The sequence below is a fragment of the Polypterus senegalus genome, chromosome 8, assembly GCF_016835505.1.
Source record: "Polypterus senegalus isolate Bchr_013 chromosome 8, ASM1683550v1, whole genome shotgun sequence".
NCBI classification, from domain to species: Eukaryota; Metazoa; Chordata; class Cladistia; order Polypteriformes; family Polypteridae; genus Polypterus; species Polypterus senegalus.
This window is the reverse complement of record NC_053161.1, coordinates 27,181,068-27,209,056: the sequence shown is the minus strand read 5'-3', so window position 1 is coordinate 27,209,056 and position 27,989 is coordinate 27,181,068. Positions and strand designations below refer to the sequence as shown.

The window sequence follows — 27,989 nt, the reverse complement described above, 5'->3', positions numbered from 1 at the left end:
AGTGAATTCTCAAGCATATAATATTAGATTAGACACCCTACCTTTTATCATTGCAGATCAGTTTAATACCTCGGGGTAAACATCACAAGTAAACATAAAGCTCTTTATCAACAAAATTTCACCGTCTGCATGGAAAAAATTAAGCAGGACTTGCATAGATGGTCAACCCTTCATCTAACTCTAGCTGGAAGAATTAACACTGTTAAGATGAATATTCTTCCTAAGCTCCGTTTTTATTTCAACACATTTCAATATACATCAATAAATCATTTTTTAAGCAATTAGATTCAGCAATAACCTCATTTATTTGGAACTCAAAACATCCACGTATCCAAAGAGCGACCCTACAAAGATAAAAGGCAGAAGGCGGCATGGCTCTACCTAACTTCCAGTTTTATTACTGGGCAGCAAAAATACAAGCTATAAAAAATTGGACACAAATAGATGAACATACACAGGCCTGGTCCGCAATAGAACTGAAATCCTGCAGTACTGTACTGCTCTGTGCCCCAATAAATGCAAGTTATCGGCAGTATACTAATAACCCAATTGTGCTTCACTCACTCAGAATATGGAACCAATGTAGAAAGCATTTTAAGATGGAGAATCTTTTATCAGTGGCACCTCTGCAAGAAAACCACCTTTTTCAACCTTCGCAAACATATGCAGTTTTTAATATCTGGAAAATATTTGGGATTAACTTGCTTAGAGATCTTTATGTAGACAACGTCTTTGCATCCTATGAACAATTACACTCTAAATTTAACATTCCAGCTACACATTTCTTCCACTATCTTCAAATTAGGAACTTTGTTAAACAGAACCTGCCCGATTTTCCTCCTCTTGCACCCTCATCCATGCTGGAAAAAATATTGCTTAATTTCAAGGACTCAGACACCATCTTTGCAATATATAAAATTATTTTACAGTCCCTCCTTTTCAAAGATCCAAGAGGACACTGGGAAAAAGATCTCTCAATTAATATATCAGAAAAGGAGTGGAATATAGCAATGCAGAGAATTCACTCGTGCTCCATATGTGCAAAGAATACAATCATTCAACTAAAAAAATTATATATCGAGCACATCTGTCTCACCTAAAACTCTCCAAAATGTTTCCAGGGCAAGATCCAAACTACAAACGTTGCAATCAAGTCCCAGCCTCACTGGGTCACATGTTCTGGGCCTGCACCAAATTAACAACATTCTGGACCAAAATGTTTAATTACCTTTCAGACAGCCTTGGTGTCACAATTACCCCTAATCCACTAACAGCTGTGTTTGGTGTTCTTCCAGATGGGTTTAAACTGGAGAAGGACAAACAAACAAACTGTGATTGCATTCACTATACTTTTGGCACGCAGACTTATTTTGCTAAACTGGAAGAATCCTAACTCTCCTCTTTTAAGTCAGTGGGAAACCGATGTTTTATACTATTTGAATTTGGAAAAAATGAAATACTCAGTTAGAGGATCTGTACAGATTTTTTTCAAAACATGGCAGGATCTAATATTTTAGAATAAGCTCTTAAAGCAGAGAGGAAGCAATTATTTCTGTATTTCTTTTTCTTCTCCATTCATCTCTATTGGCTTATCGAACTCATCAATTTAAGTATGTTTACAAGCCTTCAGTTTTACTCCGTTGGCCTTGCTCTCTCTCACAGGGGTGGGGGGTCGATTTGCTCTCAATCCTACTTTTTGTAAAAAATTGATTGATTTGTATGGAATGATTGCAATAAAATTAATTAAAAAAAAAAAAAAATTTCATCGAGGGTCCTGCATGTACCAGAAAGCATCTTGTGGGAGGCAGGAATAATCTTTTAATTGTGAGTCAGCTCATCTCTGCCACTGCATCAACGTGCCCCCATATGTAATACATGCTTTAATTAATTTCATCATGAAAATGATATCAAGCATACATCTTAGTATTTAAATCATTCAGAGAGCTGTAATATCATGAATGTAATGTATTCTGTGTCCCGTTGACGTAAGACAAAGCCCGTTTATGAAGTATGTAGTGATTCACACATTTAGCGCACATAGAAGAACACATACAAATACACAAATACAAAGCATTTAACGTGCTACTTTAGTTACGATGGGATTGGAGAAGATCTACTAAATTTCACATTGACTTTAAGATTAAGTTTACGATGTTCTTTTTCAATGACAAAATAAACTACAAGATTAAAGTGGACAATTCAAATTTTTTTTTTTTAACTGTGTTCCTATTTTTGTTGCCCTGATATGCTTCCGTATGAAACTCAGATGGTGGACTACTACTTGCCTTTTCACAGCGACTTTGATATCTGACCACTTCTTTTTATTTTTGACACTATGTCGACCGGAATTTATGGAGCTGAAGTGCATGGCAGCTGGCTTACGCATGGTTGTGTGCATCTGAATTTTTTTCTATGTAAGCACATTTCCACTTTTTTCTGTATGCCTTGTTTTAGTGTGAGTTCTATGCAGGGCACTATGCATGAGGTCCCTGATCTGCTCTTGCAGTTTACAATGGGACTTTAAGGTACATGGGTCCAGTGGTGATAGAAAAAGCCTTAAACATGTCAAATATGTACATTTTTCAAGACAAAAATGTCATTGAGTATTGTCTTGAGTTTAGAGATTTCACACATTTTGCAAAATAGTCATTCTAAAAAGGAAAAAAAGAAAAAAGCAAACCACTGTAGTGAGATTCAGGCCTTTTTAAAAAGAGACTGTGCTCTTTACTACCATATTTGTCGTACTCTGTAGTAGAGCTGCACCCTTCAGGGCTAGTGAGTTGAGGTTTCACCTCAGCAAGTCATTGTCAGACCAACATTATTGACATCGAATGATGCTCAGATGTGAATTGCTGTTTTAGTTCTGTACACAACTAGAAAATACTAACTGAAAATCAGAATTTTGTTGTCATAACTCCACCCACGATGGATTCTGCATGCAGACAAACAAGCAAGAAAAATATCCTTACATTGAAAAAATTGAACCAAGAGTTTGTGATAAAATTATTATTTCTACTTTTATTCCATTATCACAAAGATGTCTCAAAAAATGTGAAAATTTGTTTTCCTAGAGAATAAATGGTTGTGAAGAAATAACTTTTGACTTTAAATTATCCTTTAAACAATCATAGCTATGTTAATATATATACTCTGACGTATTTAAATTATATTATTAAATTTCTGTTTATTTACTTGCTAGTACTTTGTAAATACAAAGCACAGTTATTTTAAATATCTAATATACAAAGTAATGTCAAATTACATAATTATAACTGATTCTATTTGTGTAAATTTTGCATGATTTTCTGATTTCCTGTTTATATTTGTGTAAACCTGTATAAGTGGACTTAGTCTTCTGAGAAATGTGCTACATAAAAAAGAACTGACCTGAATTGAAAATCCAGTGCAGAAACACTGCTACTATCAGATATTTATGGGTGCACAACCTAAAATATATTGCAAGGAAAATATATGAATACTTTTATAGGAACAGAGAGCAACCTGGCATTATGAAGCACAATGTAAGAACAAGCCTTAAATTTAAAGCCTGACAATCACAGAACATACACATGCACACTCATTCATATGGGGCATGTTTATTGTTATCAGATTACTTTGTGTACAGTACATGTTTGAGATGTGACAAAAAACTGAGAAAACCTATGTAGACTTGAGGACAACATGCAAACTCTGCACTCACACTGACCAGGACATGTTTTTCGACCTGTGGTTCCTGCAGGTTTCAGGCTACAGGGCTACGAACTCCACCACTAATGTGAACGTTACAACTCAAAAACAATACAGAACCTGGTGAGTTACATCTCTTGTATATGCTTAACCTTTTTTTTCTCTGCTTAGGCATTCCTACCTAAGTGAGCACAATGGAACTGCTGCAGCATGAAGTGAAGAAAGTCATTAAAGGCATGGAAAGGTGAATAAAAGACAGTAAACTGTAGGAAAAGGTAAACACAAAAGTGGGCAAAAACTTGAATTACTCAAAACAATGGCAAGAGACCCAGACAAGACACGTGTATAAACATAAATGGTTTCAAATAATAAAAATGCAACAAGGTAAAAAAAAGAAACCTAATATTCAAGTTATTACTCCAGTGCCTGCTTAAATACAACAATTCTTTTCAAAGGTAAGCACATGGCTATGAGTGTGTTATCACCTGAGGCAAAGTATGTCGGTGCCAAATGTTGTTGCCAGTTTAATTGTTGGCCATTACATAACAATTTTATATATGCCACAATATGTTGTATTTATTGAAATATTATTTAAGATTCAATTAAATAATATAAAATACACAACTTTGTTAAGAGATGCTTTGGTGATTTTGCTTATTGGTGGTATTTGAGTGTTTTGATAGCTCCAACTTTATTTCATATTGTACACTGACAAAAGGACTTGGAGTAGAAGTGTTTCAACAAATGCAATTTTCTCTATAGCACCTGTCTGAGGTAAAAAAAAAAGTAATTACAGAAGCTGTGTGCATTTGTTGCTGTATGTAATTTTCTTACTTATATTTAACTGCATATAAATCTTTAAAAGTTTTCTTTCATACTGAATGTTCATTTATTTGCAGCCTTGTCACATTGTGGGTATCAATACTGCAGCATAAATACAACATCTTGGATTCAAATCGCATGCCTAAATGTTGTCTGTGTACAGTTTACACATACTTCCCTTATATGTTACTTACTGTAAATGTTACTCACTAGGATCTTATGGTAAAATATCTATTCCAAATGCAACATTTACAAGAAATATTTAATAAACAGTAAGGAGGAAGAGGTTAGGAGCATGCCCTGATACAGTGCATTGCTGCACACACCACATGACAAACTACCTCAGGATCCCAGATTGGGACCGGAGTGCAGCCATGCAAAGGGTGACACCTCAGCAAACAGTAAACACACAATCAATTAATCAGTCATTTAAAAACCAAGTATTTAAATAAGCTGAAACAAATTATATATGGACAGATGCTTTTACCTAATTCAGATGGATTAGGATATACTGTGATTATTTCCATATATGTTTTAAAGTTGGAGCACAGGTAGATCATGTGTACTGCGCAGGGTCACACACTGAGTTTGGAGGAAAAACTGAACTTGCAACCTTGCAGTTTAAGATCTAGCCATTACAGAAGACTGCCTTGTGATCACATCTGTTTGCATTTTGTGCAATCGCTCCTCTAGCCACAACTCTGCCTTTGCAGCAGTGACCTCTTGAAGAGGCTATATCGCTCAGCTGAGAAGAATTTTAGCCAAAAAAGTTTAACCACCTCTTCCACATTTAATCTTAATTTAAGAATTAATAAGGCTCCTTAATAACTAAAATTGCTCTTAACAGAATAAGGACAGATAATGGTTTCAATATCCACTACTATACTCAAGAATGATTTACAAAGGTTGTCATGCCACTAGTGGGCAGTCTTCAATATGTTTATACTTATTCAACTATGTCTCTGGCAAAATCCAGGAAAGCTAACAATTTGTTTTTTCAAATGCTAGCAAAGATGTTAACTATGATTACTGTGACGCCTTTGAGTTTTGCAGATGTACTCGAAGAAACAATGAAAAATTATGTGTGTTTTAGCTTCTCAGATAAAAGTATAGTTATGAGTTTTAAATGCCTTTGGACGTATAAAAATGAAAGGGCTAATAAAGAGGTAAGCAAAAACTTTTGAAGTGGAAGAATGAACAGTAGTTGCTGTGGAGCTGCATCTACATGCAACTTGCAGTAAGTAATAAATCAGTTACATGAGTGTTTCACTTAAAATTGCATTGAGACCTAGATGTACCTAACTATAGTATTTCGTCAGATATTTATGTGTAGAAGAATTATTGTGTAATATACACATACAGTATATATTATACTGCATACAGGGGTGGGTAAAAGTAAGTTTACAGTTGTTATTATGGAAACAGATATGCAGGTTATCATTATTACAATAGCTTTATTAACTTTATTAACTCAAATGATTGTCACAATGGCACAAATAAATAGAATAATTAATAAATAAGTAATAATGCAAGAATAAACTCTGCATTTTGTGTACTCACAACTGTAAACCTACTTTTGCCCACCATTTTTGTAGTACTGTTATTTATTTTCAACTTGAACCCATTAATATCATTATCGAAAGTATCTTTCCTGAAAATGACATACAAATGAAATGTCCAGAAAATAAATGATTATGGTTCACATAATGATCTGAATAAAAGAGTAAAGAAATACTTCTTACAATATTAACTATTTGGGAAAATATCTTTTTTTTTTATTTTGTAAGAGGATGTACATGGGTATGATCACATACATTTTTACATACAGATGTGTCCATTACGTTCTTATATCTAGGGTTATAGCATATTCATGACAACATAATGAATCCTAGCCACTAGAATACTAAAATATTTTTCTTTATGGTTCAACTCAATGTCTTTAACACTTACTGTAACAATTCCCTTAGATTCATTTAGAACTCTTTTCAATACAGCAGTTGACATACTTGTGAATCTCTACAAGACAGATGGCTACAAATTACAATAAACTTAATTATAATAAACTCAATGACTTACAGTAAAAAATAGATTTTTAAACAAGATTTTCAGTATAGTCATCACTGAAATGTTGGCTAATAACATTTATTCATTTGCCAACTTCTCTTCCAATATAAAGGGCTCAGGGGTAGGAACCCATATTGGACAGGGTGTCAGTCCATCACAGGGCTCACACTTACACACACCACAACATGCACACACACACACACTCTCTCATTAGCATCAAGCCAGCCTGAAGTTGCTAATCAGTGAAATTTTTGCTTCTTAGGGATATTGGTGGAGAAACAAACTACCCATAAAATCCCATTCACTCAAATGGCAGAATATCCAAAATTGACACAGATAGTGACATGGCTGGGAGCACTAACCACTTCAAAGTTTACCACTTGTAAAGACTAAGAAAGTAATAAAATTCGGATAGGGAAGCCTATAAGTACACTATTGTGACTGAAGTGTATTACCAAGTGCTGTTTTTGATCAGACGAGATGCCTTATCACATCAAACATCTCAGATCTATTCTTTATTAAGATTCCAGGATTAATTACTGAGATAAAATTAAGAAGCATGGCATTTTTAATGGACCAGATGACAGTTTCAGCTATAAAACTTGCAATAATTATACCTTTCTATTAAAAATGTTCTGACGTTTGATTTATGTATTGCTTTTCATTATAGTCAAAAAATAATTTTTACTGAATAAACTTGTTTTTACATTTTACAATGTATACTTCCATACAGCTTGATAAAAAATATTGCATTATTTATAATAGTAAATCTTAATTTTGTGTGATGATTGTTTTTATTTATTTCAGAACTGTTATGAGACTGAAATCTGAACTCATGAATCTTTGGGAAGATTTAAGAAAGTTTACTATAAAAATAATAAAATGAGAATAACGTTCACTAGCAGTTCACTCAGTGTGTTAGGAAACCGAAGCACCTAAATGACTAGTGTAAACTGACTGGTATTGTGTGCCTACATAATGCAGCTATGGTCAATTGATGAATTTATACAAGATAACAGTTTAATGGGATAGAGAAATAAAATGCTTGACAGTCAACTTCTATTAAATTGAAAGCTGACATTATTAGTTGGAGAGCAGGTGTGCAATAAATAATCAGTTATACTAGGGTGTGGAGGTTCCATCACAGTGACATGGTCTTTCTTAAGACTTCTTTTGTCATAAATGTCCTATATGGCTTGAAACATGGCTCCAGTAATGAGCTGTTTGATTACCTTCTACAATGTACTGTGATCTGTCACAGTATTATTGACATACCAAACTGTGATGCTGAAATAAATCTGGATTTCTGACATCCCAGGATGCAGTCTTTCTCAATCTGAAAGTGTTTTTGTGATTGTTTTTATTTTCAATTGTTATCAAATGATACAATTTTTGTCTTATATTTTTTATGAATGGTTGCTACTTTTGAAACAGTCTTTTTATGGTTGTGGCTATATTTTTATAATTGCCAACCATGATGGCTTGAATCATGCCTAAATAATATTTTGGTAAGCAGCTTCCATCATCCACACATTTGGATTGACAAATAAAATCAAGCATATAGTGTTAATTGAGGCAAATTATACAAGCTAGGCTAAGGGCCTCTGTCTTGTTTTTTCAGACTTTGACTCTGGTTTGTTTTTGATAATTGGTCCTTACTATGTTTTTTGGAATTCTGATCCATAACAGTCCATCTAGTCACACAGAGTGCAATGACTCTATGTTTTCTTACCCCTGTTTCTTTATGGGTATAACAATATTGAATATTGTCTTCATATGAATACACTAGATCCACATTTGCCATAGTGATTGCCTAATTAAGTGCTTTTGGCATTTGATTTCAACATGAACTGAGACAATGCCTTTGATTGCACAAGTGCATGAATATTGTGAGTTTGTGCACCTTTACTGCAGAAAAATATTGTACTAGTGTTTGGTAGCATTTTTATTTTTTCTGTTTTGGTAATTACCATCAGTGCAATGTAGCTTTCAAATGTCCTTGTCACCAACCATGTTGGTTTCTTTCTTGATAATTCTGCAGTAAATTCTAATATATGAAAGACTGTTTAATCTTGTCTGATACAACAGTAGATTCTGAAACTAGCAAGGATATAAAGGTTAAGTAATGCTAGTTATTTATTAGATACCTAATAGAATATTAAGGATAGGTAGAATTTAAATTGTACATATATTAAGGTTTATTCCAAGGAGTGAAAAAGTAGATTAAGAGTCCAAAATACTTAAGAAAGTCACTCACAACACATTCAGTCAAAGGTGTCATTCCCCACACACCCACTCCAAAGTATCTATCATATGTATTAATAAAAAGCATTGAATTTTTCATTCTACCAAATGGCATGTACAACCAACAGTATAACCTCAAAATTACATTTTAAATAGAAAAAATGACAGGAGATAAAAAATACTGATAGAGTAATTATTCATCCCATTGAAGCCTTTTTAATGTTACACAGAGAAAAGTAGATGATGCAATGAACAAAGTGGTTCCAAACCTGGGAGCAATCCCTCTTCATAGCTGTTAAAAAGAATTTGTTATGTATTTACACAATTTATTCCTACTTTATTTTTTGCTACATCAATGAGAGTAGATCAAAAGACTATTTAATTGACTCCCTCGGTCATTCTTAATTTCCTATATTTTTCCTATTGAAAATTTCCTTAATTTTTAATGTCAGTTTGTGGCTACCTTCAGCTATACAACATTTATTACAGTATTCTCAAAAACAGTTCTAATACAATGCAATGCACCATCTGGTTGAATGACAAATGCAATGCATTATATGCATTACAAAATACATTCCAAAAGAGGGCACATTGTAAGCATTAATGCTGAATACACCTACCATACTGTAACTTCTGGATGGACACAAATCCTCTTATATTATAAACAGCAATGCCTAACCTGGACACATCAGACTTACATCATGAATTTTAGCTTTGTAGTCCTTTACAGAATTACTGAGTTACTCTGAAAAGCTCAGTAGGATTATGAAGGTTTAAAATGATTGACAGACATCCTGTAAGTTTTGAAACCATTAGACAGCTATTTATTCACCATCTGGCATCAGTTATGAACTACCATCAGCATTTAAGGTAATAGATTTAACAATAATTTTTTGCTACCACAATTCTAAATTCCACCAAGTACCTAATTAGTAATATTTAATTTTAAGGCTGTATGTTGCTTTTATCCACCCATCCACCCAATCGTCTATCCATTTTCTTACGCTGCTTATCCTGGGCAGGGACAAGGGGAGTTGGAGCCTATTCCAGCAATCATCAAGAGAGGAACAGAGCGCTATTCAATTTTAGGGTGAACACAAACACACATACACACACACTATGGCCAATTTAGCAATGCTGATTCACCTAATTGTCATGTGGGAAGAAACTGAAGCACCTGGAGGAAATGTGGCTGTTTTGATAGCATACAATAATACAATTATTCTGACCCTGCTGTCTGGTTGACTTGGTGAGAGATGAGGTAGCATTAAACAAATAAATCTACTCCAGGAAGTGTATTCAGTTATTTTGACCATTTCAGTTAGCACCCTGTGATGGACTGGTGCCCTGCCCAGGAATTGTTCATGCCTTGTGCCCTGTGATTGCTGGGATAGGTATCAGCTTCCCCGTAGTCCTGCTCAGGATAAAATACATTTAGAAGATGAACAGATGAATGGATAGATTTTAGTGTGGCAATCAAATATATTAGTTGGCCCTTTTGACAAAACCTGACATTTTATTAAAAGCCAATTCCCTGTATGTGTGTGATTACATTAAACCACTTTTAAGGTCATAGCAGCCAATTTTGCATCACTGACCTCCTCACAATGTGCACTTACATCCATCAGTTAAGCAAACCGTATACTAAATCATAATGCTGCTTTCCTTTTTCATCATCTCTTAATATCCTTGTACTATTACATCTGCTCCAATCTAATAATTGCAAAAACACAAAATACCAATAGGAGCATCTTAAAGAAAAGTGTCAATATTCTGGTGGTTAACTGGTTGAATGCTGATTTGAAGAAGAAATGGTGATGCAGTGGTTAGTAAAGCTATGCTACAACTTCAGGAAATGGGGTTAAAGCCCCAGCTACATCACCGACTTTTTGAAGTTTGTATAATCTTTCTGACTGCATAGGATTTTCTAAACATGCCTCATTATTTTTTCCTTTTCCCAATCATGTGCCATTGAGGTCAATTAGTGACTCTAAAGTGACTCAGTTGGTTTCCTTCCTTGCATCCAGTACAACGAGAACAGACTTTGGATTCCTCTCATCGAAAGAAAAGTTAAAGCATTGTTCAGTTTGTTTTCAGCTTTTATTCCAAAACATGGTAGTACAGTGGTTAGTGCTGCTGCCTCATGGTACCTGAATCCATGTCTGTTTAACTGGCAGTGTGAGCATAGGTCTGAATGATTGGACCATGTGATTAACCGAAGCCCTGTCCTGGGCTGGTTTCTGCCTTGCATTTGATACTGTTGAGAAGACTCTACCTCCCTATGGTTTTAATTTAGAGGAACTGAAAATTTTATGTTATTGCAATGTAAGATCATGCTGGAGCTAAGATATTTTTAGTGTGTCTTGGTAGCATTGGGTTCACAGATGAAATCAAATGATAAGATACACTTCAAAGGGATTTTAATAAAATTGTATGTGTTTGGGAGCTAGATAAGTATGTAAAAAATAAATACATAAACACATTATGGCCTGAACACACACCAGAAATATTATGAAACAAGAAAATTAAAAAGAAAGAAAACTTCTGACTTTGCTGTCACAGTCACTAACATTGAAAATTGTATTTTATAACAGTTTACAAGATTAAACCACTGAAAACTAATAAATGTGCTTGCAGTTTTGTAAATGAAATTTACGTTATTATTATTTCAAGATGTTTTTGTGGTAGCATTTTTTGTCTTACTTGTATACTTCTCATTTCATAGGTTGTGTTGAACAGTCAACTGACAATTTTATAAACTTTTACTTTTTTGACATAACAAACTATTCTGCATTGATTAAATTATGCATTACTTGGTCACAATTTTAGGTACACCTGTTGTTTAATAAAAATAACCTGCTGCTTCAAAAAGCTAATTATGTGGATGAAATTCAATATGTTACAATTGGCAAGACATTTGGACTAGAGAAATTTGACCATTTTATGTTTGTCGCAGCTGCTAGAGATTGTGGATTTTCAAATACTTCAGTCCCTAGGGAAAGTGGTGTGATAATAAAAAAAAAACAGTCTATGAGTGGCAGGTGTATGTGTGTTGTGTGGTAATGAGCTCAGAAGAAAATTACTTAACAGGTAACAGGAATGCCACAAATTGGCAAATAATCACTCATTACAACAGTGGTGTGCAGAAGGACATCTCTCTGTTCACAATGTGTCAGACCTTTAATTTGGATGGGTTACGTCAGCAGGAGACCACACCAAGGTCCACTCTCCCATTGGCTACAAGCAAGAAAATGAAGATATAGTGGGCATCTCACCTCTAGAACTGGGTATTTAAAGATTAGAAAAATGTTTCCTAGTCTTACAAATATATATTTCTGCTGCAATATGCACATATTGCTGTCACAATTAGATAGATAGATAGATAGATAGATAGATAGATAGATAGATAGATAGATAGATAGATAGATAGATAGATAGATAGATAGACAGATAGATAGATAGATAGATAGATAGATAGATAGATAGATAGATAGATAGATAGATACTTTATTAATCCCAAGGGGAAATTCACATTAGGCATATATGACATGGATCCAAGGATTAACTTTGCTTTATGCCAGTACAGGCTGGTGGTACAATGTAGTAGTGTCATGGTTTGAATAGTGTCTTCATACACATTAAGCCTCTTAATGCAAATTGAATGTCATCTGAATGCCACACTTTATTATTGTTGATGCTAACCAAGTGCATCCCTTGATGGCTACAGACTACCATTTTTTCTAATGGATACTGTACTTCCAGCAGAATACCTCACCAAGGAACTCCAAAGCACAAATCATTTTTAGCCAATTCCATGAAAATGACAGTGACATTTACTCTAAAGACTTGCACAGTCTCCATATTTCAACTCAACAGAGCACCTTTGGCGGATTCAGAGTATGAATCAGTAGCAATCCATGCCAAACAGAATTCTGGAGGCAAAATGGTCCTACTTGTTACCATACAGGTGTAACTAATAAAGTGTATTTAAAGAGTTGTGGTTTTAATGTGCACCATAAATACCTTCCATCCACTAATGTTTCATACTTTGTTTAAACAATCCAATCTAAGTTAGTAAAGGTATTCTTACAGTTAAGGATATATATGAAATAAATGTTTTCCTCATTAGAAGACATCGGCTGATGACCAGGACCACATATTGAATGGAACCTTCAACACCACAGCTCCTGAATGACTCCTTAAAATAATTTAATTCCAAAATAAAATATTGTAATGTTTAGGATTTATCTGTCAAATAATTAAAGTGCACAATATATGGCTGGTGAGGAATCCTATGTATCTTTATATTTTTTTTTACAAATGTCTAATTATTCTTTTTTTCACTTATTTATCAGATACATTTGACCCAAAATAGGGAGCTGTTGGCAGGATGGTTAGAAATTCTGCCTTACTTATTCCCAGTCTCTTGGGTTCAAAGTCTGTCTTGTTGTTGTCTATGTGAAGCTTTCAGGATTACTCCATCTGTATCTTTTTTCCCATAGGTACTCTGGCTTTATCCTCAGAACCTATAGATTGCTATGTTAAGTTTAACTTGTGATTCTAAATTGGCCAGTTGTGAGTATGATGGGGACCTACAATCGACTGACTCCCCAGCCTTCTGTCTAATGCACACAGAATAGCTTCCAGCTTCCTGAAACACTGAATTTCAATAAGTGGGCTTGGAAATATTACTTCACTAGCCATTTACTACTCAGCAAGACAATGTTACTTCAGCACAGAATTAAGTAACAATAAGAGTAACTGCCTTAAACAGACTACACAAAGATTAAACATGTAGTCAAGTGCCAGAATTAAAAAAAAAATTTACAACAAAAGAAACAAAAGAAAATGTGTTTTCTTCAGGTAGGACAATAGCGTATTTTGTGTTGTTTCTTTACAGCTGCAGGAAACTGGACTGGAATCTCAGTCTGGTCACTGGTTACATGGAGTTTGCCCATTCTCCATTTCTTTCGTATTGGTTATCCTACAAGCACTCTGATTTTCCTCTAATATCTCAAAGATGTGTGTTAAATTAGTTGGGAAATTTAAAATGGCACATTTGAGTTTGCATGTGCTAGAGAAAGCACTGCAATAGCGTGCCACCCAGAGCTGGTTCCTCCTGGGTTCAGAAATGAAGGGGTACATTTCTCCTTAACTAAAACATGCTCATGTATTCTCTTAAGTGAGTAATGTTTATTTTAATATTAGATTGGAGCAATTTAGATAGCAGACCTTAGAGCCAAATGCAGCTCTTTTATGTTATTATACAATCTGCAAAGATCTTGAAAGCCACACACCATAAGGTTAGCAATGTTTATTTAAATCTTTACATAAAATCTGAGGTTTGAACTAAGGTCTGGATCATTACATAACTATGAATTTGTGGTGAGACTAAGTGTTTAACCTTTAAATGCCACATAATTGGAATTTAACTAACCACTTACTGTTTACATCATTTTTATTAAGTTTTTAAAGAGTTGGACAATACAGTAACACATTAAAAATGTTATACAATACACAATATTCTTCATTTTACCCTTTGTGATATTTCCAAGTGTACCCCATACCATTTTCTTCACTAAATGAACACAGCAATGAAATGAAAATAAAACAGAAATAGGGAAAGAGTCTCTGGTGACCTTTCAGTCCACCAAGCTTGTTGGGTAAACCAATGGCAAAGATAATTCAATATTTTGTCTGGATACCTTTAAAACACTCTCTGGATATTTACTTCAATTACATGGCAGGGTTTTATTTTGGATCTCCACACTGTTCTTTTGAAAGCACTTCAACTTAATTTTCCAAAATTGTTTAATTCAATTACGTTGGACTCTTTGAAAACACTAACACTAACTGCAATGGCACCTATAGCATTCTATATTCAAGATGAAAGAGGTTTATTTCCATTTATCTCCCGAAGTTGTTCTATTCTGCACAATTGTATAAGCGGCTACATCTTTTTTGCACATTTTGACATCAAATGGACATTGTAATCAAGATATGTGAATGAAAGCAAAGGACAAAAGAGAAAACAAAGAGCTGTCTTTAAAAACAAGTTGCCATATGTTGTACAACAGCTCTGTGGATCCAAGTTAAGCAAATTTGAATTGTTCAGTTTCAGACAGTACAGTATTCCCAGTGTTTCTTCCATGCACTCTGTGGCAAAGTGATATCTGGTCAAACTGACTTTTAATTCAATATTGTATTGTTGGACAACTTTTGAAGGTATAACTTGTTTATTCTTATTTTAATTCTATATACAACAGTGCATTTATGTCACCAGAAAGTACTCTAAAGGAAATTGATAAGTCAGCTCTTCCTGTATTTGGGTGTACTTATGTCTTAAAATACACCACAGCCTCCACCATTTCCCCATGTTATGAGCATGAAGAATGTCTCAACAAATTCAACTTTGCACCTGATGAACACAGTGGTGTTTAGGCTGCTACTCTAGACTAGAACTCCTCCAGCTCCAGCATATTGTCCACTGAATTGTCCACCCTTAACACTCCTCTAGACTGACAAACAATTAACCTCAGTCTAAATTTTCTCAGTCTGCCTGCTGCTACAGTGTTTGAAAAATATTTTGTCTTTAATTTGCCAAAGCTTTGTCACTGTTAATTTGGTGTTAGTGACATCTCATCTACCATTCTACAGTACTTATCTGCTTTGGACAGTGTTTTATACAACACTTTAACAGTCACAGTACAGTTTTGGTTAATGTTATTGTAACATCCAACTACATTACAACTACAGAAAGAAGTACCAAGATGTGAAATTGTACCCCAACAAAAAAGTATAATTTAGCCCTCTGTTGTTCATGATTATGTACTTATTTGAGGTCAGGTATTCTTGCTGAGAGTAACACCTATTATCCATCCATCCATCATCTTGCTTCTGTTTGCTAAGAACAATAACACTAAAGTTGATGTCACATTACAAGACTCTATGTTGTAGGATATATCAATTTGCTGAGCACCCGTTGCTTATCTTATCACAACACCATGCTAAATTACACAACTGAAAATCATAGCCCATGACACATTTACTGACTGAGCACTAATCTCAATGTCTCAATAACTTGGTCATTCTGGAGACTAACTGAAGGACATTTCAGAGACTAGAGGAGCATACAGAATTAACAAAATATAATAAGAAATACCCATTTGACTTGTCATAAGGCCAAAAGAAAAAACCACAAAAGTTATAAAGGATGTTGACGAGTGATGAAATATTATTCATAAAATTGTTTTGATGACATTGTTTCTGACACTGCTCAAAGACCTGGCCATAAATACCCACTTGGGTTAAGGTGTGGTGAGAGGTTCAGCTATTGAATTTGCTTTACATCCTTGACATGAGCTTCAGACTATTAATTAACCACTTTCATCCTGTAGATTAAGAGATTCTGATTCTTAAAAAGGTTATCAAAGCATAAATAAGTGCATCTAATTAATGTCAAGAAAATGATCTGACATTATATATATATATATATATATATATATATATATATATATATATATATATATATATATATAGATAGATAGATAGATAGATATAGCTGTATGCTTTTCATCACTTTATACCAACAAAACTGCATTTTAGGTGTAATAAAGACATTAGCAGCGATAGCATCCCTTAAAACATAATAACAATAATACAGTGTGACCAGCAGTAAAAGTGAGTCAAGCTTAAATTTCTGAAATGGCACAACCAGATCAGAAAATATGGGTTATTAAAAATTTGCTAAATCACAAGGGATGCACATGCTGAATTATTTGTAAATTGAATTGCTAGTCAATTTAAGCTGCATGTGTTTGTGATATGGGATAAAACAGATTACATGAAAAAACGAAACAGGAAGACACATGGAGAAAAAGCAAACTCCATTCAGTCAATGGCAAGGATGGAAACTAAACTCACAAACTCTGGAGGTAGCAGTGTTATATACTATGCTATTCCATGAATATTTTATGTGCATTTAACCGTTCTGAATATGGCTGAGGCCTAAATCAAAGATTTATTCTGCTAAGTACTTTCATTTTTCACCATACTATTATTTACACACGACCAATTCAGAGGATAATTTGTTTAAATAAACTAAAATGTAATGTTCTAAGATGTCTAGCTTAAACTAAAGACTGTTCTTTAATCCACTCATCCATTCATTTCTGAACTCTCATATTTTATAGAGCTCGCATTGTAGAAAAAAATAATGCAAGTCAGAACCGTGCATCACTTTGGAATGTGAATACCCGCTGAAAAACCCAGGATCAATGTTAAACCTTTACAAATTCAGTAACCAGGATGAAGTATGAATCCTGATCTCTAAATGGGTGTGCTACAGTTGGCCATTGTCAGTGTTCTTAGTATTTAGTATTATTTGTAGATGCGAAACAAACAAAGGTACACTTCACTGTTTAAGACAGGAGTTCCTCAGTCATTTCTTTATGGTCATACTGTAGCAAGATTTTCTTGTTTTTATAATCTTAGTCTATTGCTGTTAACATTTTTGCCCAAAAGATCTAATTTCAGCCTTTTAAAAGCATACCTTCTAATATTGCTTTTTCTTAAATATTCCAAAAAAGGATGTACTCATGATACCTTGCACAAATATAAATTAAATTTTTTAGTTACAGTTAATTATTGGTCGCAATAAAGGGAAATCAAAATAAGGAAAGCACAATACACAGTCAATAAGTTTAAATTAATTCCTTGTGGCACAACCATCTTTATATTTGTCTGCATTTACTGTAACCTTTTTTCAAGAAGAAACTACTTGTCCATGGATGAAATGATTGGGGTTGTGAAACTACCCATTAAGTTTACAAACTCTTTCCACATTTAGTCTTTTAATTACTTAAGGAGAATGAAAAATAAAAAAAAAATTCTAAAAATAATTTTACTCAATAAAAATGCAAAATTAGAATATTAAACAGCAGAACACAAAACAAAGTATTTACTTAATCATGCATGAAGTGCAGATATCGAAGAAAATTACATTTAATTAAGCTGAAATTCATTTAAAAGAAGAAAGAGAGACCTGGTTCAAAATGTATCTTCAATACTATGGCTTGCATACCTTTTCAACTGTATATACCTGTATGTATGCTTTTTAAAAGAGCACTGTGATGCTGCTATCCATGCAAGGCTGTTTGATAGCTATATTGAACACAAAGTACCGACATTTTCTAAACTTTTCCAAAAAGAATCCCACTAAATGAAATGGATTTAATTCTGGAAATATTAGGTAAAAATATCACACACACAATCTTAATTGGCATTAAGAAACAATTGTTACACAGGGATTTCAGACTGAAATATATTGTTTATGTATTTTTAATCACACCTTTCTTTTATTCACATTGTGGGATGTATTCTGGATTAGCTTAATCTTTCTTTTCATTATTTCTATATTATGCCATAATATTGGTAAAAACACTGTTCTAATTCAATATTTACTTTTCTAATTGTAATACAATTTTATGCTTTAATTGTATATCTCTATAGATGGTCTCTGCCACATACAATAACTGAAGTGATAGGATATTTCACATTCCATTGATGACCAACAAAAATTAAAATAAGGTTCCTGCTATGTCAAGCAGCAGACATTGCAGAGATATGAGGCATGTTCTGTTATCATAATGAAAAACAATATCACATTCTGCATTAGTAGCACCTTTTTATATTATTCACTGTATTCATAATAAAAACGTCACCATTAAATAAAAACAAACTGCAAAAAAATAAAAAAGCACATTTGTACAACTTTGAGTAAATGTCAGATTTCATTGCTTGTTTAAATTATTTTCCTCTGTACAAACACAGGCACGTTCAACACCTGCCTGTAAGCACCAATAGAGACTGTTAATATATTCACATATTTGTGTGCTGTATCTGTTTATAATAATAATACAAATCTGTACAAAGTAACACATAAAGTATTCAACACTGTATATCATTTGTTGCTGTTTTTGGATTCAATAAAACCAAAAGACATATACAAAAATATACATGATATGTACGTTGATTACAGGGTAAACAAAATAAATAGAAAACATACAAGAAAATATTATATATTAAATAAATATGTCAATTTTACATACACACACTGTATGTACATGTTTGTAATGTAAAACTCAGTACAGTTCATTATTGCGCTAATTCATAGTTTTAAATTTCAAGTTCTTTCTAGGAATTTTACACAGATGTTTGTAATAATTTCCCATCATAAACACCATTTTATCTAGCATCAAGTAAATTAAAATGTAAATTCTGTCTGGGTGGGCTGCAATTAGAATTAAACCTTACACTGTGCTCAGCAGAACCAAACATATCTGCCCATTTCAGCAGAAATAAAGGTCCCTGTAATCAAGTACAATTTTTATAAATATATTTAAATATCATTTTCCCCTTTAACAACACAGCAGTAATAAGAAATGAAAAGAATACTATCGTACCGACTTCCATGGTCCTCGTTGCCATGAGACACTACCTGGACAAAGATGTACGTTACACTGCTCTCTGTCCGGCGGTTTATCCAAAATTTCACAGTTGTTATCATTTAATCTTTGGCCGTTAGAAAGCTGGCATATTACTAGTCTTGTTCTTGTTCCCCCTCCACATGTCTGAGTGCACTAGCAGAAACAGAAAATAAATTAACTTAAAGATATGCAGTTACAGCACAAATTCCTTATTATAGCTATTATTACTTTGCAGAATTAATTTAATAGGCAAGTGCTTCCAGCTTTAGAAGATATCATTTTTTGACTCCCTATGGAGCTGACTTTTTTTTTTTTAGTAATTTACACATATTTATTTCACACTAATTCAGCAGGGTACTTGTGAAAAAAGCTTATATGCATCTTAGTTTCCATTTAACATTATGTTAGATACAATAAATTATTGGTTAAATTGTAAATTTTCTAAGTCATTTATCAACTGAGACACTGTTGAGGAACTCTAACTCATTGTTGAAATTGAATCTGTTCCACCTGAGCAAGACGTTAAAATAAAAGTATATGGGTCTTTCATAGCTCCATTCATTTTCGGAACTTGTTTTTCCAACGCACCCTCTTTAAGTTGCACATAAAGCGATAAGCAACAACGGGAATACTGTGCACCCAGACTCGATCATACAGATTTGCGTTACTGTCAATAATGAACCAACAGCACCTTGGATGAGCATATTATCAAGACTTTAGAGAAAGCATGAAATCTATTTAAATTATTTAAAAATAAATATGGACACTAGCTAAAACTAAAGAATGGACAGTGTAAAATAATTATCAGTCGAGTGTCAGAGTAATCCATTTGATGTAATTCCAAACATGCTTTGAAAGTAAAAGAGTGATGAATAGTTCAAGATTAAGGTATTTCTAATTGAATTAGATTTTTTAGGTTTCATTAGTTATTTCACATTTACTTTCACATCAGCAGCCTTAACATCCTTCCCATCTATGTAATATAACACATGTTCTCTTCTGAGGGAAAGTTTATAAAAATGTCATTTTACTTAAAAAAATGCAAAAAGATACCAAAATAAAATTAATAATAGTGATTATAAATTAAGACACATAAAAATGGAAAGTCCTAATGAGTGATGGACCGTAATAGCTAAATTATTTTGTCCTAAAACAGTGGCGAAGATTGGAGCCTGGTTCAACTAAACATGAAAGGTTATTTCACATCTGTTTGTTATCATATGATACTGTCATTGTTACAAGAAATACTGAAAGCCTATAGATGAATGGTTTTTAAAATTGTGATTAATATAACCTAATTGGTTTTATTATTGTATGGTTTTTCTCAAGCTAATGTTCTTTGCAAAAAGTATTGTAAATGTTAGCTAACTAATATGCTTTGCGGTGAAGTGAATAGGGGGTCTGAGACAGTACAGGGGAATTTTTACAACTACAGTGAACCTTAGGCTTGTGGGTGTGGGAGCATGCTGTTGGAAAGCTGTGCTTTTGGGAGGTGTGCATTAGAGAATAATTGTGCTGATTACACTTGCATGCAGACACTTAATCAGCCAGCTATACCCCATGAACGCTCCACAAAATGGTAAGCTAAACCGCCTATATCCAAAAAATATATACAGAGTTTGAGCAGGACTGTCAAGAGGTAAAAAGGGACTGAAAAAGAAGACTTTAGAAAAGAATGAAGGCAGAAAGGAAAAGTGAAATGAGAGAGAAATCAAGAGTGACAGTAGGAAGCAATGGTAGAAAGAAACAAGGTATAAGATCGAAAGTGTATGTCAGAGTGGTGGACAGGAGACAAGACAAGAGAAATGGCACACTAAGGACAGGTCACTCCTGTTGAGCACTAAGAGAGCAGAAGCGACCAATGACTCTGTGGATCATCCTACAATTGCCAAGGAATGGTAGAGGGACTATGAAGCTGGGCTTTGGCCGTTGCAGGGCGTGCCAGCTGAGCAGGCTAGAACAAAAGCAGTTGATGGAGGACCATGCTTGCCAGTGTCTCAGCCCCTCTGCAGAGACCTGATAGTTGAGTGTGGGAGATGAGAGAGAGAGAGAGAGAGAGAGAGATAGAGGGAGGCACTGTGGCTTGCATGAGAACAGAGAGAGAAACAAACTGATTTTAACTCTGGTTTTTATTCTTGATTTTGAAACATATTTATGGATCTTTTTATTTATTAACTGATTTTAACACCCACATGAGCACTTGTATTTCTGGATTATTTATTTATTGATGAATTGCAGTGATCTATTTGTTTGAACACTGCCTGTTTGTAGTGGAATAAAACTTACAATCTACTGTTTGCACCTCACATGTTGTTTCTGTTGTCTTTGCTCTAGTCCATCCCAGTTTCATGGCTATTCTAAGAACAGGAAGATGCCAAGGCTGAAGGCTCCTGGGACATGACATGTTTCTATTGCGATTTCTGATACCCTATGACAACACAAAGCCCTAATGTCTTTCCTGAACAAAACCTGATGCATAAAAGAAGCCCTCAACACCAACTGAAAAATAAAATCATTGGGATTTTCTTTCTGGAAAGTATTCCAGATGAAAAGCCAGGTGTGCAGTTTGAATTGCAAGCTTTTTGTGTTGTTTATGCAAGTTTTTCTTATTTTTAACTTGTGAATAAATATTTAATCTACACTTGTAACATTTTTGGCAATAGGCTTTTCTCTGAATTTTTTAATCGCCCCTGCAAGTTCTCACTCGCATCACATTCCCTGAAATATAATTTTATAATGTGCATTGTTCATACTTACTGCTAATACCCAAACAAGACTGTAAATGTGGACATCTGATGCTGCACTCTACTTAATTTTCAAACGCATTTACATTACAATTTTAAATGTGAAAATCAAAATTCCAAGATGAATTGGAGAATTTTTTTATAATAGCTAGACACACTGACCGCTCTGTGTTATGCTAGCAATGGTTATTTGACAAATGCTGACAAATTCTCATGCATTAAAGTGACTCAAGCTGTCACTAATTCAAATAAATGATAACACAGTACTGTGATTCAGAGAATTTCAATGAGAACAGACTATAACAAGCTGAATAAAAAAATGTGGTGCTAATAAAATATCCAAATGCAACTCATATGCAGGATAAGACGATGTGAGTCTCAACATAAAATGGAAACTGGCAGGGCTTGCAAGGACAGGAAAAGATAAACTTCAAATCAAACAAATTTCTATCCTACCATTCACATTGTTAACATAAACTTTACAATCTTTCTCCTCCAAATATTTTACAAAAACACTTATAAAAGGGGGTAGAAAATGTGGAAACAATCACAGCAATATACTACATGGCTTCAAGATATTGTTTGTAGTTATATGAAAAATAGATTAAAATATAGATTAAAATATAGTTTCTAATAGAAAAGCTTACCTCGCCCCAACTGCCATAGTTCCACCGAGGGCATGGTCCAGAATCACAGCTTTTTGATTCTGCTGGTTTTAGTCTTTCTTCACAGTAATTTGTGGTTCGGCCTTCTCCATCCTGACACACTACAACTCTACGCTGGAAGCCACCGGCACAAGTACTGGAACACTGCATATTAAGATGAAAATTATACATACTATTTGCATGTAGCTAATAAGCTGTTTAGAAAGCTGCATTAAACTACATTTAAATTGCATAATTATTGACCATGAAATACAAATACTCAAGTTAGCCTCACCAAGAAAACAAATTAAAACTTACTCCTCCCCAAGGTCCTGTCCGCCACTGGTTATCTGCTGCTAAAACATTCCAGTCATGTGGTCTGTCTTGAGGGCTATGGTCCATGTGTGGATGTTGATAATTAAAGGATGGGAAATGTGCTGGCTGGTTACTTGGAACAAGATGGTAAACTGATGGACATGGAGTTGTGTTACATTGCTGCTCTGTTGAAGGTTTGTTATCTGGGTCACAAAGACCTTCTTCAATCTGATGGTGGTAGTTACTGCATATAACTTGTCGTGTTGATCTTCCTTGACCGCAGGTGACAGAGCACTGTTGAAATGATATTAACAATGATTAAAGCTAAATTACTTCAGTAATTAAAATTAAGAACATTTGAAAAATATTATTGTCAAAAACAAAGATTTGAATAATTGCAAACAATTTCTGGTGGTACACATTCCGGCTTTACAGTAATAAAGACTTATGTTGCCTCTCTGGAATATATAGTATATGGGAGATATACTCACACATACTGAATTCATCCATACAGTGCTACCATCCAATTCTCTTATCGTTTTAGATTAATGTATGGTGACCACAGAAGACTGCAAACATACCCTACACACACAAAAGCTAAGGAGAGTGTTATAATGTAATTTTATATTTAATTTTGCCTAATCTTGTAAAAGGATTGTTTTTTAATTTCTTGCACACATTTTGTGTTTTTTATTATGGGGTTAATTTTCTGTTGTTTTTTTTAATTTTGGAATTCACTAAAGATGACTAAAAATACATTTCACCATCTATATATATAATTCACTAAGGCAAGACAACCATGGAAAGCACGCCGGAAGGGGCGTGGATTCACTAAGCCACCGACAAGTCAGACACCTATGGCGCATGCAGGAAGGAGCCACGCCCACCAACTCCAAGACCATTGGATACGACGACAACTCACAGAGCCACGGCCACCAACTCGGAAGCGACGACACAGAAAAACCGGCGTCATTTATATTCGTCTGTCGTAGAGGTCACATGCAGCTCCGACCCACGTTGACTGTTCATAGAGGCATGTTTCTCACAGAGGTGAATCGTCATATGCAGCGTGTAAAACGGTTTGTGAGGGGTATCCCATGAGATTCTTAAAACATTCCTTTACAACTGAGGTTAAAACACAATGAAGTGAGATGATGCGTTACCTGGTAGGTAACCACCCATACAATCAGGTCGGGACTCAGACTACGAATACAATGAATATATATATATATATATATATATATATATATATATATATATATATTGTCACGCAGGCACGAGTAGGGGGCCGCGGACGGACCTTAATACAGTCAGGAAGACATATGCCAGGAGGGAGTGGGGGGTACTAACCTTTCTCTCTTTGTTTCCTACAGAAGAAAAGACACACCGCCGCCATGACTCTGCCTCCTATAGTTTCCCGCACACCGTTACTTCCGCCCTTCCTCTGTCTTCCACCTATGATGTCATCGATCCCATCATCCACCACGGCTCCTTCCCAGCATTCCTCCACTTCCGGCCCCTCCTCCTTAAATACTCCTCCGACGCCATTTTTTGTTGTCAACTGTTTGAATGTGAATTATCAACTTTGACCTTGGAATTTTGTGATTTAAAACTGTGGATTATTTTTCAGTATACGGGGCCGGAAACCCCAAATCTTTATGTTTGCTTGTTATTTCTTTACAATATATATATATATGAATTTATTCTACCCTATTCACTTAATATTTGAAAACAAAAATTAAAAGTTATAAAACTTTCCACTTGGTTTTGTGTTACTGCAGTTGACACTATGTCATTCGCTGGATGACAAACTGTCTTGTGAGAAACATAATTGGTTTTGGGGTGCAGCCAAGCTTTAAGCAGAGATTGTAATAATGTGTTAATAACAAAAGAGGATTCTATGGCCATTTTTCAGTTTTCAGCTTTGTTTAATATTATTTCTCCAATTTGCACACTAAGGACTGTGTTTCACTTGTCAGATGCATCTCGTCTGTTTGCTTGTTCTCATATCATATAGAAATGGCTGAATTGATCCTAATGAAATTTTGCAAGTATAATAAAGCTTAACCAACTTAAAATCCAAGCTATATGTAGTTTCAAAAATTTACTGGGAACAGTGGTTGTAAAGGGGGAGTTGGGTGGATATACCATATATACTCACATATAACTCTAGTCTTTATAGTCATGCAATTTTTATGCAGTATGCATAGGTTGGCATTTGTACCAGACTGAATAACACAGAAAATTATGAATATACTCACAGAAGACCACTCTCCAGCATGCCATTGTCCACATGAGCTAAAGCAAGTTGAAATTTCAGGAGGACGAGGCAAATGTGCACAGTATGATTCATCTGCTACTCCACCGTGGGTATCTCTACAACTCACATAGCGAGCTTGCTTCCCTTTGCCACAAGTGACTGAACACTGCAAGAGAAATATTTCTGCAATTTACATACCACAAAAGAAAGGCAAGAAAAATTAACAGTTAGAACATGGCAGCCTTTATCAGCTGTCCCCCTAAATGAAGTAATTTTAAACGAAACTGATATTATGTTTCATGTATAAACTCTGTATTACTGATAAGTCAAGGGTCAAGAAAACCAACTGTTTTTTTTAGCCTGGAATAAATGCTTTATTCATGACCTAAGGGGGCACTGTGGGAATTAACAGCAAAATAAAGACATTTTATATGCCCTTTCTTTAGCATAAAATTCATTCAGTTCTTGTTTTCTTTAGCAAGCTTGACTTAAATAGAACACAGAGCTGCTTTCTTTCTAGTGCCTAAAAAAATTCTTAAACTGACAAAAATGTAGTCTGTCCATGCTAAAGACAATATATTTCTAATTAACAATATGTTTCAGTTTAGTTAGTCAGCGATTTCTTCTGGGAGCTAATAGAACAAATGCATTACAGGAACAAAAATCATTAGAGGACCATGAATTAGATCAAGTGAGTTTAAGAATATCATAGTATGTTACAAAATAATGAAAGTTTATGCTGCATTTATTTACACAATAAGCAAAAAGATCCCCAGTTTACAAAGGCAGATATACAAAAGAAAACAGATACGATTATGGCACATTTCATCTGGTTTTTCAGTGATAATGTTACTTATTGAACATGTGTGTTTACAGTAACACTCAACCATTTTTTTCTTTGGCCATATTCCTTTGTCAAATCTTTTATTCCCAAAATACTGTAGCTGAAACCTTTTTTGTTACCACAATTATTAGTATTACTAATGGTAAATTATAAGGTATCTTTATCTAATGCAACTTTCAACATTGGCATTCATATTAGTAATTTACATGGACTGTTCTCATAATTGAAGCCAGGTAGGTTAACTTTCAGTGAGTCAATGGTGAGGACTAAACTGAGAAAATGCAACAATTATGAACTGGTTAACTGAAAACTACAGCGCAGGCCACAGAGTTGTCCCTAACTGAAACTGAATCATACACATTTCTAGAAGTAGTTTTACCATTTTAAGAAACAAATATAAAATGACATTTTGAACTAATCATCTTTATACATGACACGATTGAGCGCCTAATCAAAATTATTACTACACCTAAATGTTATTAATACCTTATTACATATTAAAAGAAAAATAATGTCTGTTTGCTCCTGTTCTCACTGTTCATCTTTGCCTGTAGTCTAATATCACAACCAACCAAACTTACTAATATTACATCTTATCATCATAAAAGTATAAATAAAACAGAATTTCCATTTTTTTAATTAATTTGGCCAAACATACTTTGTGTTCTTTTAAATTTCAGCCACCCACAGGATTTATAACAAGTGTTTGAAACTGCAGAACACTTGATAAACAAAACTGTTTCAGAATTAAAGAAAATGTAACATTATTGTGTTATTAAGCCTGGTAGAGTAATTTTTTTTTTTGTACCTAAAGAATTACATACACATCCAGTACTATATTTACATACTACCTTCAAAAATGTTATGAAATAAAATTTTAATGTTTCAAATTTTGATGCCACATGACGACATGTAGCACTGGTGTTCATTTTCTTGATTTATGCATACTGACATAGATGCAGGAGAATGGGAGGATAGGGGTGTGGGTTATGGCATTCCTTTTTCAATGCTAAAGAGAAATTGTGAAGGTAATAATTATGCTATTTCTCTGTTTTTTTTTTTTTTATTTGATGTTTCTGTAAAAAGATTGAATCAATGTCATATCACATAAGTGCTAAATAAGTTATCTTTAAGTGACACAAAGACCAAAATAAATCTCTTGTACCTCTGTATTTAACTAGCTGGTCTGCTAGGTAACTGACAGTGCTGACTGCCATAATATAATGACAAAATTCTACAAATTGGAAGTGTAATGATTATCTCTACCCATTATTAAAGTTTCCTGTGGGAAGAAAGAAGAAAAAAATCTTGAAAGAGAAGCGTATAAAGGCCAAAATAACCAAAAATAAAATTAATCTCTACTGCCAAACTGAACATGAATATAAAGTTTAGAGATGTGATATTTCAGTATCTTCTTGATATCAAAGTTATGAAAATGAAACGGTACTAGCCTTTTTCAGTATCGGCAGTACCAAAACAGTTGGTACTGTACTCTTTTGTAATTGCATTACAGCATGTAGACAAAAAACTTTGGATGGCACAATATACAGTATGTGTGAAAATCGTGAGTAAACTATCATAAGGAGATGACTCGCAGTGATGATGACACAGCACCGCATCAAACATGTTGAAAAGAAAATCAGCAGAAGTCATGTCTGGAAGTGTTTTAAATTTGAGGCAGGAGAAATTCAGCACATGACTGCATAAATCGTATTTACTATGAAGAAAGAAGGCAAATCACACACGTATAGGCTCTCATTATTGCATCTTTTATCTCATTATAGAGTTAGTTAAGAAACAGATTTGTGCATGCCTTAAGAGCGAAATAATGTTACTGATCAGGGGTGTGTTTCCTATAACTTCGTAAAGTTTAGTGTT

The 27,989-nt window shown here is 34.2% G+C and overlaps 1 protein-coding gene and 1 long non-coding RNA gene across 4 annotated transcripts in view; one reads left to right on the top strand and one right to left on the bottom strand.

The window, feature by feature from the left end:
- The window catches only part of LOC120533852, a 29,194-nt gene extending 24,362 nt beyond the window's left edge, over window positions 1–4,832 (top strand). For both annotated transcript variants that reach the window (XR_005634635.1, XR_005634634.1), the window contains exon 4: window positions 3,859–4,832. This is a non-coding gene — a long non-coding RNA (uncharacterized LOC120533852). The remainder of the gene's footprint in view (window positions 1–3,858) is intronic.
- The window catches only part of LOC120533851 (A disintegrin and metalloproteinase with thrombospondin motifs 20-like), a 423,413-nt gene that overhangs the window by 79,671 nt on the left and 315,753 nt on the right, over window positions 1–27,989 (bottom strand). For both annotated transcript variants that reach the window (XM_039760893.1, XM_039760894.1), the window contains exons 25-28: window positions 25,269–25,433; window positions 23,011–23,301; window positions 22,696–22,857; window positions 19,281–19,457 (exon numbers count right to left, since the gene is read on the bottom strand). In XM_039760893.1, the coding sequence (XP_039616827.1) occupies window positions 19,281–19,457; window positions 22,696–22,857; window positions 23,011–23,301; window positions 25,269–25,433 (795 nt within the window). The remainder of the gene's footprint in view (window positions 1–19,280; window positions 19,458–22,695; window positions 22,858–23,010; window positions 23,302–25,268; window positions 25,434–27,989) is intronic.